The 17,531-nt window shown below is 43.3% G+C and overlaps 1 protein-coding gene across 9 annotated transcripts in view; it reads left to right on the top strand.

The window, feature by feature from the left end:
• Positions 1-17,531, top strand: part of LOC114850186 (MAM domain-containing glycosylphosphatidylinositol anchor protein 2-like) — a 105,627-nt gene that overhangs the window by 36,569 nt on the left and 51,527 nt on the right. For 4 of the 9 annotated variants that reach the window (XM_029142214.3, XM_029142216.3, XM_029142210.3 and 1 more), the window contains exons 3-6: positions 1,447-1,621; positions 13,937-14,133; positions 16,371-16,506; positions 16,733-17,002. In XM_029142214.3, the coding sequence (XP_028998047.1) occupies positions 1,447-1,621; positions 13,937-14,133; positions 16,371-16,506; positions 16,733-17,002 (778 nt within the window). Of the gene's footprint in view, positions 1-748; positions 831-987; positions 1,131-1,446; positions 1,622-13,936; positions 14,134-16,370; positions 16,507-16,732; positions 17,003-17,531 lie in introns of all 9 variants that reach the window. The other 5 variants (XM_029142215.3, XM_029142217.3, XM_029142211.3 and 2 more) reach the window with 2 other exon arrangements.

Below are 17,531 nucleotides of genomic sequence, written 5' to 3'. Positions count from 1 at the left end.
TCAATGCGTGTATTGATATTGCTCTTTCCTGAAACTCAAAGCTCTTTACACAAAAGGCAGAGGAAAAAACTTGGGGTATAGGCTGGAAGAACATTGGATTTTGCTGAGGTCGCCATGTTGCCTAACGGGATTCAGAAAACTGTGGGAGAGTGACACAGAATTCAAAACCTTTGCTTCAGCTAATTTATGCTCATAATTTATTTAAATTTAGTGCTTGTTTTGCTGAACACATGATGTCCCTAACCGTAGTAATAGCGGCCCCGGATTTTCCAGCAGTGGAGCTTGAGCATCAATTGCTGAGTTTGTTTTTTCTAATGGAGTGCTTTCTTTCAATGTTTCTTGATGCATTCGAAATGGTGCATACAAGAGCTTTTCTGGGCAGTTTATTCATTTAGAAGCATTTATTTTTAATGCTAATATATCCACTTAAAGCTTGTATAAAGGCATAGGAAGGCAGCCTGGTCGGGCTATAGACAGAGGAGCAGAGTGGTTAAAAGGCGAGGCACTGCACCCACACAGCCTTTCGGTTTCAGCTTAAGCTAATTCATTTCTGCCGCTGTGAACAGTAACGCCAGAATCGAGACAGAGAATCTGAAACTCCTCCGATAAACGTCAACTTTTTCTGCCTGCGAATTCCTCTCCTTGTCATCCTTTTGCCCCAAGCTCTGCACAAAGCCACTGGAAAACTGTGCCGTTATCAGGTTTTGGCCCACCCACCCTTCCTTTTCCTTTTTTTCCCACCCATCAGCTTCAAGCTGCCGTTCCCGTAGGCTGGAGTCATCACGGGTAAAAACCCCACAGCTAGAGCGGCACAACAGCAATCTCCCAAGGTGGCACCCAATCCCCATTCCCGCATACTGTGATATCCTTTTTCCATCTGATGCTATCTCTGTAAAATGGGATGTTATCAGTATTCAAGATGATGCTATCACCACACACTGTGGAGATATTAGTTTCTAATTCATAGCATTCCCTCCCTCGACACAGATATGTGAGGCATAGCCAGTCCATCTGTGGCTTAGGAGAGGGAGATGACAGTGTGGGAGAGCAGCTCCGTTGCACCATTCATTCCACCTCTATGCCACAGGCTAAGTAGGGCTCATCAGTTACAGAAAGGTACTGGTGCTCAGGTCAGTCTTGTGGGGAAGGACAGAAGTAAGGAGACGTTTAGCTTTTGTGTCCTCCTTTGCACAGTGACATTGCAGAATAGTAAAACAAACACAGACGAGACGCAAACTTTAAGAGGGTTTGCTGTTTTATTTGAGCCATATTGAAACAAGAGTCTCACCTGGTCAGAGATGCTGGTTGAAAGATACATGTAATAGCTTAGTTCCCAGTCTATTCTCAGCCTTTATGTTATGTTGGTATTCAGGTGGAGGCTTTAATGCCAAACTTACTGTTACTACATACTAACCTGTAACCTCTGCCCTTTTGTGCTGTTTCCAGATTCGATGGACCAAGACAGCCGGCAGCGTGTCCGATCGCTTCCAGGACTCCAGCGTGTTCAATGAAACATTGCACATAGCAAAGATCCTGAGGACCCAGGGAGGTCGCTACTACTGCAAGGCAGAGAACGGGCTTGGCTCGCCTGCCATCAAATCCATCAGGGTGGACGTGTACTGTAAGTGTGATTCCATTTTGTAGCCAGACATTTGTGAGAACTGAACATGGACCGCTGTAGCACAACTGATTGGCGCTGCTCACTGTGAACTCTCAGTAGCAACACTCCTATAAATAAATTACACTTATTCGGTGCCTGTGCTTTTTCTTAGAATAGTAATTAGGTGAAATGAGTTTAATATTCTCACAGAGACGTTGACTCTAAGTGTAGCTTCTCTATTTTTAAAGTACCTTTGCAGCAAATGGAGGAAGTTAGTATTCATCAAAGACAACAGTTGTGTATTGTTTGTTTGTACTGACTTGACATTGATTGTCCTGTTTCACCTTGTGTGGTTCTGAGCCTTGAGCCTCTATCCTTTCATCATAGGACTTTTAGTTTATCTCCATCCCACCTCTTTTCGACTGTTTGTGAAGCTGTGTTAAAGGCAGATTTTATTTATCCTATCTCTCACTGTTTTAGCTTCTCAAAATTCTCCCAAGATACATTTAAAACCGCATGTCTGAGTCTTAGAAAGGTCTCTAAGCTGCTTCTATTGCTTTAGTTTTGGCTCCCTCACGAGTACTAAATCCTTACTCTCCTTTTAATGCCAAGCTGCAGAGTAAAAAGTGCTATATCTTTGAAAATTTATGACCCTCTGTCCTTAATTTTTTGCCAAACATCCAATTTTCAGTCACAAAGGAATAAAAAAGGCAGTAGAGCAGAACATTTTTGTGCTAAATAAGATGCCCTTTCCAGTCAATAGCACCTTCTCGCTAAAACATTTTTTCGTTTGTTTTGAGGATTGGCTTCGCCACCTCTCCTCTCTCCCTCCCGGCCTCTCCCGTCTCCGTCTTATTCTTGGCCGTCAGAGTGTGAGCCTCATCCTTGTACCTGTTTATTTGCACTGACACGGGCAGAGGTTAGTGGAATTGAAACTTGTTTAGAAAGCCCGTGGAAGGCCTTAGCGGAGCAGAGTAGCCGCTGAACGCGTCTCAGCAGCTGACAGCCGGAGACTTGTTCCCTCTGTGCACCATTTCACCTTGGCTGCACTAAAGAGCTGGAGGAGCAGACGTGGAAATGAAGCCAAGATAGCGCGCAAGAGACAGAACCTGTGGGCAATCGGAGAGCCGGGTTCCTCAGCGAGCGTCATCATATGACATTTTGAGGTCACAGTTGCTGTCAAAGGCAAACTAATGTGTGCTTGGTGAATGAAGTTTCAAATGAACCATCTACATCTAGTGCAGTGTAGTTTAATGAAGAATCCACAGACCTACTGGTACATTTGAACATTTGATGAGAATCACAAAGTGATGGCAGATTGCTGTTGCTCATTGCTCTGGCAAAGCTTAATTATCATACTATTGAATATGAAACCTGTTATTTATAGACAACAAAGTAAACAACCTTTGGCTTTTCGTGCTGGCTTGGGTCAGACCACATGAAATCCTTTGGCTTTTTCTCGATGATTGTTGTTCTTAGTCGTTTTTGTTCTTCTCTGTTTGTGTTCCCTCCATTGCTAAATTGAAAATGTAGCCCATTTTATGCTGCTTGTGTTAATAATAGCAACACTGTGTTTAACCTTTGTTGCCTCCTGTCCACTATTGTGCACAGTGTGCATCAACATGTTCTAGGCTCCATTACGTCCAAATACTGTGTGTAGCTGAGTAAATATTTAAGGTTTTGCAAAGTGAGTGATTGATTTGAAAGTGAGTATGGCAGAAAAAACTATTAAAACGATTTAGTTCCCTTGGTTAAAGTAGACGGAGGATGTAGGAACATTTAAAACATGGTTGACACAATAAAACATGATTAGCAGACTTTGTTACACAGCAGCATTTCAAATCGTTATCCTGACGACGTCCTTGCATCTGGCCTCGTACCACACCATGTGTGTACTTCATTAGTTGGCATTGTGTTATGTTGCACATCCAGCAAAATCACATCATTCCTCTAGAGCAATGTTACGGCTGTCCCCTGAGGGTGAATTTAATTGATGAGCCTCTGCAGTACACGCTATTTTTAGTGGATTGCAGCCACAATTTTAATAAGTATTAAAATTGGTGTTTTAGAGCTCTACCTCTCAACAACACCACCTTGAATTACAATATGTTTGCATGTCCTATGTTTATGGTCTGTTCATGTCAAGTAGTTTAACTTTTAAGTAACACTACTGTATCACGCACTGAGGGTCGATACTGTTGCTAATCACTGGTCTTTGCATGTTTTTATTAAGTGGCCTAAACCTATCTAATTAATTTCTGTTATCAGGTTATTCTCTTAGTTATCTTTTGAGGCTTCTGCTTCCAGTAAACAAAAAGTAGTCTTTCACTTTTCTAAAATAACAAGAATTCTTATTCATATTACAAGCAGTGAGATTAAAGTGTGCTTTCCTGGCATTACCCAGTTTTAAATAAATAGCAAACTCTTACTGTAAGTAGACAAATATATTAAGAGAAGGCAGGAATAGTAAATGTTTTCCTCAGTGCTGTCTGTGCAGCCGATGAAAACAGGAAGAGATAAGTAATAACTGACCTATGTTGCCCACAGGAGCTGATGGTCGCTATATGGCCAGCTCAAAGCTAACGTATTTACAAAGCTCCGAAGTCCATCTAAGCACATTTTATACCTGCTGACACCTCAGTTGTGTTTGTCTGCAGTTAGGTCTGTGGGGGAAGGTCCTCTGCAAAGTTAATAAAGAACCTTGCCCAACTCCTACACTGATCGATTTTAAGCTTAAGATGCTACTTCTTTTTCCTACAGGGGAGATTTTTCACTGTTTTCATTTAATTTCAGCTGCATTCATTTTACTGCAGCATCTAATGTTTCTTTGAGTGACTGATCAAGGAGGACTTAAGGGTTGTTCAGGGGCAGCTTATTGCAGGTTTAAAGAATCCACTGACTGTTGCCAGCACAATATAAATGGAAGAAGAAAAGCATGCATCACTGTCCTAAAGTAAAATACAATTAGGGATACTTTACTTTAAATTTTTGAAATAAGCTTTAATAATATTTATATTAATAGAGGCCTCAGGTGAGACAAAACAGACCTTGGTCTTTCGGATTAGGCTTTTACATTAAATTCATTAAAAAGATTTGATTGGCACAGTAACTGACACTTTAATCAATGGTAAAAATAATAGCTACTGGAGCTGCACTGCACTAGAGATAAACACTCCAGTACAATAGAGTTCAAGTCAATTACCGGGACCCAAACATACAGGTTGTCAATTACGTCCAAGAGAATTGAACTAAATGATTTCACCTCACGGAAAAATGTGGAAAAATGTGTTCTGCCTTAAACCTGCTCAGCCCAGGTCAGCATTCACTGTACAGTTTGTGATAAAGGACCACTTTAAATGTCTTTAATGGAACACATTTCAAATGCGCACCGACCAAGAAAAAAGAAGCAGGCAGCCAGGATTTTAGGAGTGCTGTAATATGTGACAGGCTTCCTGCGAATGACTGAGCTATAAAATCAGCTCGTACATGGATGATATTAATGATTCAGCCAGCCTCGGTTTATCAGTGACTGTGAAATAGTATCAGGTGGGGCATATTGTGAGGAGCAAGACAGTGTACGGAAGATATCGTCTTACCAAAGCTTTCACTCACATCTTCGGTCTTGACTGATATTCCTCCCTACGTTCCTTCAAAGAGCGGATTAGAATAAGACAATGGTCTGTTTCCCTGCGTTATCTTTGGAGGGACTTATCCAGAACTTGCTCCACTGCTGGTGCACCAGACATAGGGTTTTAATGAGGCGAGTGTTTGTTTGTCTGTCAGCACATAGACAGGGGTCTGTGCTTGAATCATTCTCTGGCAACAGCAGCATTGAAGATTTGAGATGTGCGAACGCGTGTGTCTGTTTCTTTGTGTACTTATGCATGTGGGAGGAAACAAAAATAGACGCTGCCCGTTGGGTTTAAGCACATGCTTATGCATGAACACACTCGCTACCAGTTAGGTCCTGACTCAAACGCACATGTCACGGGCTTAACTTGTCTTGGCATATGCCTCCTCAGCACTGCAACTCTGTGCAGAAGTGTGCAGTGCGAGGCCAAGTTGGGGAAGTGTGTCTGGTTTATGTTTGCCTTCTATCGATAGAGTTTATAAAGGAGCTCCGAGTCCAAATAGCTCCTGATGGTGTTTACTTAGCCGCCGTACTGGCTTTGCCTCATTCAGTCAGGATAACTTCCTATCTCATCAGGTGTCCAGTTTGTGTGGCCCTGCTGAGTAAATGTATGAACACTGTCATAAAATTCAGTTCCTAATACTCAAAACGTTTATTTGCACTTAGTCTTTGTATTTTTATGCCCTAGAGGAAGTGACTAGGTAGTATTTTTGGCTGCATGGGGAGGTCAGTGCGTAGGATGGTGATCTCAGAGGAGCCTATCCATTAGTGGGTGCAGCTGGATGAAGCAGGTGCTGCGCGTCGGTTCAATAAGTTGAGTTATGACTCACACTGGAAGAAGATATGAGTATTAAATGGTGGGCTTTGCTTTGGCCTCATAGGGCTTTTATTTTGACATCCTGACGCCTGTTAAAGTTATCCTTGGTTGCTCTGTGTCTGGGATCCGTCTATTTCAAATGGCCACATTTGCATACAGTACTGTAGGGATCAGCCCTGACCTCTTATTTACTGTATGATCTCCATTAACTTTGCCATGTAGCCTTTACAGGACACTTCCAAACTCTCCCCGGTGGGGGGTGACGTGTGCTAACAGTGCTGCCTGCCGGGATGCTTTGATGCTGCAGACTGGGAGGCATCCTGTCAGCCATATGGTGAGGACAGTGATGGCCTGACAGACTGCATCACAGATTGCATCAATTTCTGTGTGGACACAGGACGTACCACCGAAAACAATCTGGTTCCTCCCAAACAAGAACCCCTGCGTCACCCAGGACATCAAAGCCATCCGGAAGGAGAAAAAGCTGGTGGCTCTTGAGTCTGTAGTCCCCAGAGTCACCTTCTATGGCGTGGTCTGCTGGACAGGCCAATCAAGGGGGCTGGTTTTGGTTTCATCAAGACGCTCAACCCGTCTGCACGTCTTGGCCGGGGGAAGATGCTGTCTAAACTTATTTCACTCCTAGATATTCCCTTCCACCCTCCACACAGTTTGCTGTCTGGACAGAGGAGCTCTCTCAGATGGAGGCTCATCAGTGATAAGTGCTCCACCGAGTGCCACAGGAGATCCTTCCTCCCAGTGTCCATTCAACTGTAGCACTCCTGCCCCCTGATGTAAAGGGGAGGTGAACTGTAATTGAAACTGGAGTAAGAACCTGTGACTGCACCTCTCACATCCTCTCATCCAGTTTAGCCTAAGTATAATGATTATTTATAGCGTCAAAGACACAATTTCAGCGCTACCAAAACTCACTTGGCATATTTGTTATAAACTTTGGAAGTATATGCCAGAAATGACAGAAGAATGCCATTTTAATATTTCAGTGTGATGTGATCTGATAATAAGTAGTGATGTATTATACAATCTTCTGAAAAGATCCTATAATGTATTGAGACAAAGATATATGTGCCGCACCTCTTAAGTGCTTTTGGATGTAAATGACCTGGCGTGATGAATGGTGCGATACACACGCTGTGAGTTATCTGAGCCTTGTTTGAATCAGGACAGAATGAATCAGCACATTATGTGTACATTATGTAAATGTTTGCTGGTGTGGTTAATGGAGGTAAAGCCGGTTCACGACTGCCCATTACTCTTTCAAGGACTTGCTTTTGGGAGGGGCCCTTTAATCAGGGTAGTGGAGTCGGCGTCATCCCCCGCCTCTGTTTTTATCACCAGGAGCAGCTTGAAACGTTTTAGTGTGTGTTTGTGTTGTGTATGCTAATGTTATTATCTCTGGTGGAGTTTCATCCTTATCTCCTCCTCAGTTTCTAACATTTTCTCTGTGGACGAGGAAAGGCCACAGATGATGTGCTGACAGCTGGTTATTATTTATCTTGTCGCCAGTATTTTTGGATATGGACAACAATATCCTCATTAAAAGACCTGAATATACAGAGTAAATTATGACAAATAATGATAATATTGATCTCAAGTTCTGCTTATTTTTAAAAACGGAAGAAAAACAATGTTTAATGACTGGCGGAGAATAAAACGTTTGAAGACGTCTCTTGAGGATAGAAGTCTTGAAATGTTCTAAGGCAAAACAGCATTTGAATAGTATTTAAACAAAAATCATGCAGCACTTTAGTCTGCGAGAAGTCAAAGAAGACAATAAGTTCTGTAGCGTAGTTATTTGCTGAATTCGAGCATCAATTCAGCTATTGTGGAGATTTTAGTAAGAATCAATAACAAATATATTAGAAAAGGCATCAGACATAAAAGAATATTAGTTATGACTGTATGCCTATGTATACACTGATGGTTAGGTTTAATTTCTAATCCTACTCATTTAGTATGAGATCATTGTTGGCAATTCACTTTTTGGCCAGATTTTTAACAGCACACAAAAAAAAAACATGGTGTGCGGTTTTACAGTACAACAGACGTTACGTCAGTGGTTAGTCAGCCAGCTGGAGGCCAGCCTGCTGTAAAGCCTCCACAACTGGAGGTCATGCACTGACACACACACACACACACACACACACACCAGTATATCCCTCATCAGCCGCTACAATGCAGCTCATTAGTTTTAGATGCTTTTAATAATAATATTGGATTAAGAACTGGAAAAAGTTTTTTGGCATCAGCGTAAATATATACAATATACTGTCGTCACCTTTTTATTGAAAACTTTAAATTGTCATTCGATAAACGTCTCCCGTCCTTTGATTCTTTTCCTCCTGGCCAAACAAAGGAGGATGTCATTAGTCTGAAACTAGAAAAGAAGTCCATCATGTCACTGGTGCTTTGCCTCCAACTCTAATGGTGGGTTTTCTTGGTGGTTTGTGTTGTTTAGATCGGTGGTGTGTGGCTGGCTTGTTTTCTAGGGAGATGAATTAGAGAGGAGATGGGCTGAGGCAGAAGACGCTGTCTAAGGGAGAGGATGAAGAGCAGCTTCATTACTCCTCACCCCCTAACTCCCTCACAAACACACACACACAGCAGACCTGGGCCTCATTATTTCCTCATCTCCATCACCAGGAGGAAGTGAGAGTTTGCAGACTGTTCTGTGAGGCTGCTGACGTCTGCCCCTCTCCCCCATTTATCACATGCGGTTGTCCACGTCTGCAAGCTCATTGGCACATTGGTCTTCTCCACACACCTACACGCGTGCAGTATTCCTCCCAAGACAGCATAATTGGAAAAGCACTGTCACTGAAGATGGAGCTGCAGCACTTTTACTGCATCTTCAGGAGCAGTTTCAGGATCTAGCTAAAGGAAGCTATTATCCACTCGGCAAACATAAACATCACCGTCATGTATTTGCATTTATGACTTTTGCATTTATTTGCATTCATAAAGAAAGAGAGCAATGAAAAGTTTATGCAGATGCACTGGAAGTTTGTTTATAGCGCTAATAAATGCACTGTTTAAATTCGGTCTAAATATCAAAATCTTTTATTTCACACATCAGTATTCAGAAGCCACTTTACTATATATATTAAAGATTCACTGCAAGAGCACTGTCCTGTATTTGTATGGACGCTACTATTAGCAACAGTGTGGCTCACTTATTGTTCAGCATCGCTCAACTGACTCCATTTTATTTCTTATTTAATTGGCAGTGATTACACATAATCTGGCCTGATGTCTGCGGCCTCGCAGAGGTACTTGGTTACCATTACCATAATGCTCTATGCATATCTTATGATAGCCCGAGAGGGAGAGGTGTGTGTGTGTGTGTGTGTGTGTGTGTGTGTGTGTGTGTGTGTGTGTGTGTGTGTGTGTGTGTGTGTGTGTGTGTGTGTGTGTGTGTGTGTGTGTGTGTGTGTGTGTGTGTGTGTGTGTGTGTGTGTGTGTTTAAGGTGCTGGGGACATCAAGTGAAGGAGATTTTATAGCGAGGGAGAGTGAAGCAGCTTTCTTCCCCCTCCCCCTTCGGAGATTCAAGTTAACTCAGGGATGTGGAAATGCCTAATGAATAATTCAGCACTTGTTACACAGTACCACGGAGGCATGCTAAGCAGCTGCTGAAGCAGGGATGGGATGCTGCCCTTTACAAGCCGTAACCCAACTCGCCCACTGTCCAACGTCCACTCTCCTCCACCCCGCTGAGTCTCCAGAAAACACCAGCCACGAGTAGCCTTCACAACCTTCACATACTGAAGGTTTGCACCTTTTACAGTAAAACATCTGGCAATTGACCCACAGGTTAAACCTCAGTTCAGGGCTTTGACTAGAGCTTGTATGTGTAGTTATGTAATAAGCTGTTAAAGAAGTACACGTACCCAGGAATTTTACCTGCAGGATTCTTTGCACTGTAAAACTCATATTCATCATTGATGCAGAAATAAATATATTGAATAAAAACATCCATGAATTTTTCAGTGTGTTATGCAGGCAGGCAACATAGTAGCTAGTAAAGTAATTTACTACACATCACACAAATGAAAAAACTCACATTAAATTAGTTCAGAACATTATTAAAACATTTAATTAAGCACACAAATTCAAAGTCTACTCTCCCAGGCAAGAATAGCCCCCTAGTGGTGAGCAGGGTTTGGTGCTCTTTCCTGGATTTTGTTGTCTCCCTCCAGCACTAAGTGAACATGAGTCCACGAAGCAGCCTGCACTCACATCACGGCATTGAGGAAGTACCATACTGTAACAGCTGACTCTATATTGATAGCTGGCAGCAGCTCATCGAGTGCAGCCACGAGTCGGAGGTCACTGTTGCCAACGGCTTGTGAAATGGAGGGAAAGGAAATGTACTAACAGTAAATTACATCCTGGCCTCATACATTCCATGAGAGGTCTTAATATGAGATGGATGTAATGCTGTATATCACCAATCTGGCTTATTAAACCTTTGACCCACATATGTATGAGATGCATTCAGCAAACTGAATTCACACGCCATATACAATTTCATGTTTTCTGTCTGATTAGTTTACAAATACACTATCCTACTAATATTAAATACAGATGCAATTTTAGGTAATATAGTACCATTCTTCACTGCCCATGATGAGGTTAAAGTCCCAACTGAAGGACTATTGGCATGATGAGACTCCTTTTGACTGACTACTGTAGCTACTGTAGCTAAAGAACCTCAATATATGTGCACATCTTATTGATTCCGGGCTTTTTGTATGGAGGTGGCTCTGCCTTTTTTAGGATTTGCTTTTAGACTCCAGCTTCTAAGAAAGAGACTTGAAGGCAAGGTCCTTCCCAGGGCAGGCTGCCAGGTAATAACTTCTTTAATCGCTTCTGCCTCATGCCCATATTTCTGTGCAAAAATTCCTCTATGAAATGAACAAGTCACCCTTTGGAATGAGTTTAGGAGACGTTGGCAGTGAAATATCATCACCTCATTAACCCAATGTCAGGATGGCAGCAGTGGGCAGTTTTCTACATACAGAAACCACACATACACTGTACTTTTAACCCTTTTTTTACTTTTATCTTACCCTGATCTTTCCCTCATGCTCTCTCTTGCTGTCCCCTGGATCCAAATAAAAACTATTTCCTTATAGTTGACATAACAGCACTGTTTCCGCTCAAAAGACCAATGTCATTCAGGGCAGCTGCTCCCGCTGGTAATCAATTCGGGACGTGATCAGTTGAAATTAATCGTGGGTCTCCGCCGCTCGTGGCTGGCAGCCTGGGAGCCCGATGAGGTGCTCTCTTTCCAGGTGATGAGGCGGCTCAGGCAGAGAGTGAAAGACATCAAAGCTGGGGAAAAAATAGAAAAACTTGCATTAGATTAACACCCGAGAGACAGGCTCCAAAAGGGGGTCTGCGCGAGGTGTCTGTGTGTGTTTGCGGGTGGGTGGCTGGTATGAAGGGAAGGGGAGGTAATGTGTGTGAGTGTTCATGCGGGTTTCTGAGGAGAGGTGGGGGTGACATGAAAAGAAGCAGCCAAGGTTTGATGTGATAATGATGCCGCTTCTTTAGTCTTCATTCTCCCTTTTATCCGAACCACTCACTCTTGCCTATTTGTCCAACAAATGTTTTCGTAGTAGACATCAGCTTTCTGCTATCCCGCAGGGAATTCTGTGATCTTCACGTTTGAATTTTTTTTTTCTCACTTGAGGAAAGAAGCAAGATTGGTGATAAACTGAATGTTATACTTTCAGTTTTTTTCTGGAACTCTTGGGAGACCTCCATCGCACACATGACGCCTCTATTGTCTTGATATCAGAGCAACCCAGAGCTTTTTGAGACCTGTCGTGCTTGGTGGGAATGAGCTGGAGCGATGCTAAGGTTAGCTCGCTGGAGCGTTTAGCTGTACACGGGCAGATTTACCGGCCTGTAAACCCATAAACCTGCAATTACAAACCCTAACAACTCTGGCGCGGGCGGCCTGTGCACCGTGGTTTTCCTCGGGGCCCGGGGATTTAAGCTTCACCATCAGTCAAGCGTGACTTCGGAAGCTAATTGCACAAGAGTGACACACACATGCACACAACATCCTTATGGGAGGAAAAAACTGATGGTGGAGGTGGAAATTTGTTTGAAATTCATCAAATTTTAATCCAGTACGTACATTTCCATATTTCCATATTTATCTCGTTGCGCTGCTAGCATCCACTTCTTCCCTGCATATCATTTCGGCCCTAATAATAGCTCACACTGCTCCTTACCTAATGCACAAACACACAGGAAGACACACTTGCACTCTTGTCACCGCAAGGAAAATTAAAAATAAGGGCTCCTCCTATCGGGCTCGGCACTCGTATCCCAAAGTAGATAGGGCTGTCAATGAATCGCTCCGTGTCTGTTATAGTTGGCAGCAAATTGACTGTAGCGTCACAGATGAGGCATTCATACTGTCCCTCTCCCCTCCGTAATGAATCGCTGTATTTACTTAGTGCAATCGGCTCCTGTAAAATGGCCCTGCAGTTGCTCTGTGGTCACTGCGGTGTTGCCCCCCCACCTCTCCAAAAAACCCCAAAAGGTAATTGCTCTTACCTGAGACACTGTAATGGATCCTGGATGAAGTATTGACCGCTGCTAGATTTTGATTAAGAGGCTGTAGGGCAGAACATGTCTTTAATGAAACTGAGGAATCAGCATTCTCTGGCTGGGATGCGGTGCACTGTGGCCCACAGCCACCTTGATTAGGACCTGATCCTCAGCAAATCCAGGAGCAGGCTACAGCTACTGAATTAAAACAGATGAATCCATCCATTAATAATACCTCGCAGGCGCGTGTAGTTTTTCTCTGGAGGCTTATAATCGTTATGGATTGGGGTCTTCATTTACTATTAGCTGTTTGTGCTCGGTCTCTCGCATTCGTTCACAAACTACTCAATCACTCAATCACCCACCTAGTTACTCGCTCACTGAGAGACCAAGTCGCATCTTAGTACACGCTCCATCACTTTCCCCTTCATATGCAAAAGGTCAGCCTTTATCAGTTTGAATTTTAGCGCGAGGGATAACTTGAATTACCCCCCCCCTTCTCCCCCTTCCTTTAAATTGCCTTTTTTGCTCATGTTAAATTGCATCTCAGACGGAGATGAAAGGGAAACAGCGAGCTGCCCACATTCTTTGAGCGTGCAAATGGACATAATCTAAAAGGCGAGTATTAGCATGCTAAAAGACACCACAGCTATGATGAACACCATTTGCCAAGGCTTAATGCGATAGCCGGGTAAGATGATTAACTCTGAATCCATTTAATCAACCACAAGCGCTTTCCGAAATAACCAACTGTCTAGCGTTGGGGTAAAACTTCCCTCAGATCTGCTGGGAAATGGATAGAGTAACAGATGTGTCAAATCAGAGCAGGGGCCAGCCAAATGTTGTGTCTTTGAAGTGATGGACATCAAACATCATTTTGTGCACAGTATTTGTCATCCTCATTCATGTTTGAAGCTCACAATAGAGTGGGACTTGGTGCACACAGCAGCCTGCTCATTGACTGTGAAGTCAATGTGCCCTTGGGCTGCATCCTATTGACTTAAGTAGTTCAAGCAGCCAGCCTCTCACCTCCTTTCAGGCATCGACCCCTACTGTACGTGCCGATAACTGGCCTTCCTTGTCCGACAAGGGCTCTGACCCCTTTGATCGGAGCCCTAACCACAACACAAGGAGCTCCTAAATTTCAGTTTGCTTATGAATTTTTTTGTACATGACTTGCCTTCACTTTCTTACTGTAGCGGCACAAATAATAGAATGTGATCAGCATGGACTGAGCCAGGAAATCATTGACGTATTTGTCATAAGTGTTAATAAATATTTTCTCCTCTGTTCCCTTTACAGACCTTGATGACCCGGTGGTGACGGTTCACCAGAGTATAGGAGAAGCTAAGGAGCAGTTCTACTATGAAAGGACGGTGTTTTTGCGCTGCGTGGCCAATTCCAACCCGCCCGTCCGCTACAGTTGGCATCGCGGGAGAGAGATCCTGACGCAGGGCTCTGATAAGGGCGTGGAGATCTACGAGCCTTTTTTCACACAGGTAACAGGCAATGTGGAGTGATACTGTATTTACTAGTGTGAAACAGCTACTGTAAATAATGAATGAATGTACTGAACTTGAATGAACTTTCCTAGTTCAAAGTTCAACAAAGCAGCTGTGGTTGGGAAGAGAATAGTATAATTAATCAAATCTAGAACTGGACTGAATGGAAATCTCAGAGAATGAGGGGGAAAAGACACGTTTGAGAGGGAAAAGAGGCTTAAGGAAGGGGGAGGAATGAAAAAGGAAGTGAAATTGATGTTTGGACAAGTGGAGGACCATGACTGGGACCTAACAAAGCAGGTTAATGGTGCTGATGAAGCCAAACAACTGGGCCTCATCAGACACTCCTCCCTCATTCATCCTCCTCTTCATACCTCTTTGCGCCGCTCCTCGCTCCTTCATCTTGCCCTCTATTAACGCTGTAATTGGGTCCGTTTCCAGAAAATTTCTAGCGCAACCCAGACCCAGAGATTAGCTTTGTGCGAGTCCAACCCCAAGTAAATCCCAACTAAACTCCTCGTAATGTGCTAATATAAATGGCTAATAGTCTTATTTTCAACAATATATGTAAATGGTCTAAAATATCCACACATAATTTCATCCAGCTTTATAACTGGTCCATATTAATCCTGCAGGGTCAAATCAAGTCCACTGGAGTCCAGTCGCTGTAGAATATGTGTTAAGACACTGCTGTTTCCCGGTTTATTATTCTTTATTCCTGTTTTATTCCACTTTGCCCTGCACCTTTTCCTGCCTACAAAATGTTTTTATATTCCCACTGATGCCCTAAAAATGCAAAGATGGCATTTCAACCTCTGTATAAAGAACTGGATCATAATTAAGCAGCCGCTGCTGCACTTTTACTGTACAGCGGGAACCCGGACCTTTCTGCTGTCTGTTGCATTCATAACAATTCCCTCAAAGAGCGTCGGAACAGCACAATTATCAGGGATACACGGGTGACAACCCTCCTTTCTCGTGACATTCTCACCTCAGTAAAATAGCTGTTACGTTCTGATGCTTATGACAGGGTGTGAGCTTGTCATTTTTTGCCTAGTGTTGTTTTTCCATACAGTAGCCAGATTAAAGGGAGGTAAACATTTAAAGCCCATTGATGAACTTAATGAGCATGCATTGCATGTACAGTATGTTAATTAGGACATTTTACACTGCAGTATCTTCTTTTGGCTTTCTCACTATAATAATTCCTGCTATTATCATTTCCATCATTGTGAAGGCTCAGCTCCAAATGGTTTGATGAGCATTTAATTCCTTCCATGAATTGAAAACATGAAACTTGATGGAGGAGAAAATATATTTTCACCTGAAAGCGACTGTGACATTAATCTATATATTTTTTGCCCTTTACCAGCAGCCGTAAGTCCCACGGCTGAAGCTTTTGTGTACTTCAGTGTTCAATCTTTCTATCAATAGGACCATCAGTCCCCTCTGTCCAATTCAGTTTTATGCGTTTGTTCTTTCCATCCGTTCCTCTGCCCTTCGCATTTTCCAAATAGATTTTCCTTCCAGGCTGCCCACCCCTGCTGGGTCTAAAGCTTGCACTCTATGGACCTCATCTCCTGATATCTGCACCAAAGCAGAGGAGGTGACGGAGAACAAAAGCGGGTGTAAAGCGGAGTGCGAGGTCCATGGCTAATCTAATACAATTAACTCATCCATAAGCCTCATTGGCTATGAAAGGTTTTCACGGATGTGAGTGATTGCCATGTTATTTCGTGGCCGCCTCGTGCCTTAATCTCCCTCCCACTCCTCCGACCCAACGCCCACACAGTGGAATGAGCCAGATCAAAGGTCCGCATCTTCGTCATATCCTTGTGAATGAGGCTCATGGCTCTGCTGGGATCAAGCACAGTGAGATAGCTGCTCCTGTGGTGGGCCCCCCCGCTGAGCCCATCCATATTTCTCAGCTGAATGGTGAAAAGCCCGCATGGCCATTGACCCGAGGGCAATTCCACATGTTGGTATTGAACAAGTTGACACATTAATTTTCCTGAAGTACACCAGCATCATTTCAGCAGTTTTGCAGTAATATTCTGAAGCTCTTTGGTTGCTTTTTACTTTTGGCTGCCTTTAAATTTGATACATATTCATACCATTGACCTTTCTTTGGAGCTTTCTGGCCTTTGTTGTCTTAGTTTTCTGCATTACTTTCCCTTGATTATGTTGATAGTTTTGCACACATTTGCATACCAGTGTTGGTTTGGTCTGAGCTGCAGGGGGAAACGAAGATATTGAAGCTGAAGAACCTGCGTCCTCAGGACTACGCCAACTACAGCTGCATTGCCTCTGTCAGGAATGTGTGTGGGATTCCCGACCGCAGCGTCATCTTTAGACTCACCAATAAGACAGGTAACCCAGGAATATTGACTTGTGAGCAAACTAAGCAGAGTTTACCCAAATTTACAGTTTTTCAGAAAGCATGTTGATTATGAAATCCACAAATATTATTAAGTACACACCGAATTGACTTGGAAACAGACAGATGAAGTGATGCACTTTCTCAGCTGAGTTATTCTGTGACTGTCATAACTGCCAAAGTCGTGGATCTGCTGCCAATCACTGTCTTCCTCCGCAGCCTCCCCATCCATCAAGCTGCTCGTGGAGGATCCCATCGTGGTGAATCCTGGCCAGACTGTCTCGTTGGTGTGCATCACTACAGGTGGGGAGCCTCCTCCCCTGCTCACCTGGGTCAGCACGAATGACAGCCTGCCTCAGAGGAGCGTGGTGAAGGGGGGCACGCTCACGCTGCCGGCCATCACCTCGGACGAGGCAGGCGTGTACAGCTGTGTGGCCAGCAACAATGTGGGAAACCCGGCTAAGAAGTCCACTACCATAGTGGTGCGAGGTGAGAGAACTTATTGTACCCGTTGCAAACATAACAGAGAAATTCTTATTTATATTGTAAAAATGTTATTGTAAGATATTCGGAATTTTATCTCCTCTTCACTTAAGCAACACAAGAGACAGAGCGTTTGATCTTCTGTAGCTCACGAAAGAAATAACAGTTGTCAAAGTGCCTCTTTTTGCACGCTTGTCATAGTGACAGTTCACTGTCAAAGGTGACACGCAGCAGGTGAATGAACCTGGCTGGCGATGAGTAAAGTGAAATGCTGGGGAAAATGACTTTGAAGGTTAATACTCAAGTCAGGCAGTTTCCACATCTGTAAAGAAAGCCTGCTGTATGGTGAGACCTGCAAAGATGCCACGTGATGCTCACTTTCATTCTCTTAAACTGACGGCTCTTACTAAGCTTGAGCTTTAAAGGATGTGGGTGACTAGTCTTTCATCTGTGACATAGCGGAGGATCCCAATGCCCTTTGTTTAAAACCGCAAGAACCTCATGCTGATACAGGTATATATACATGAATATACAT

Source organism: Betta splendens, chromosome 24 (assembly GCF_900634795.4).
Source record: "Betta splendens chromosome 24, fBetSpl5.4, whole genome shotgun sequence".
In the NCBI taxonomy this organism is placed as follows: domain Eukaryota; kingdom Metazoa; phylum Chordata; class Actinopteri; order Anabantiformes; family Osphronemidae; genus Betta; species Betta splendens.
The sequence above is the reverse complement of the archived record's forward strand: the minus strand, read 5'-3'. Positions and strand labels throughout refer to the sequence as shown.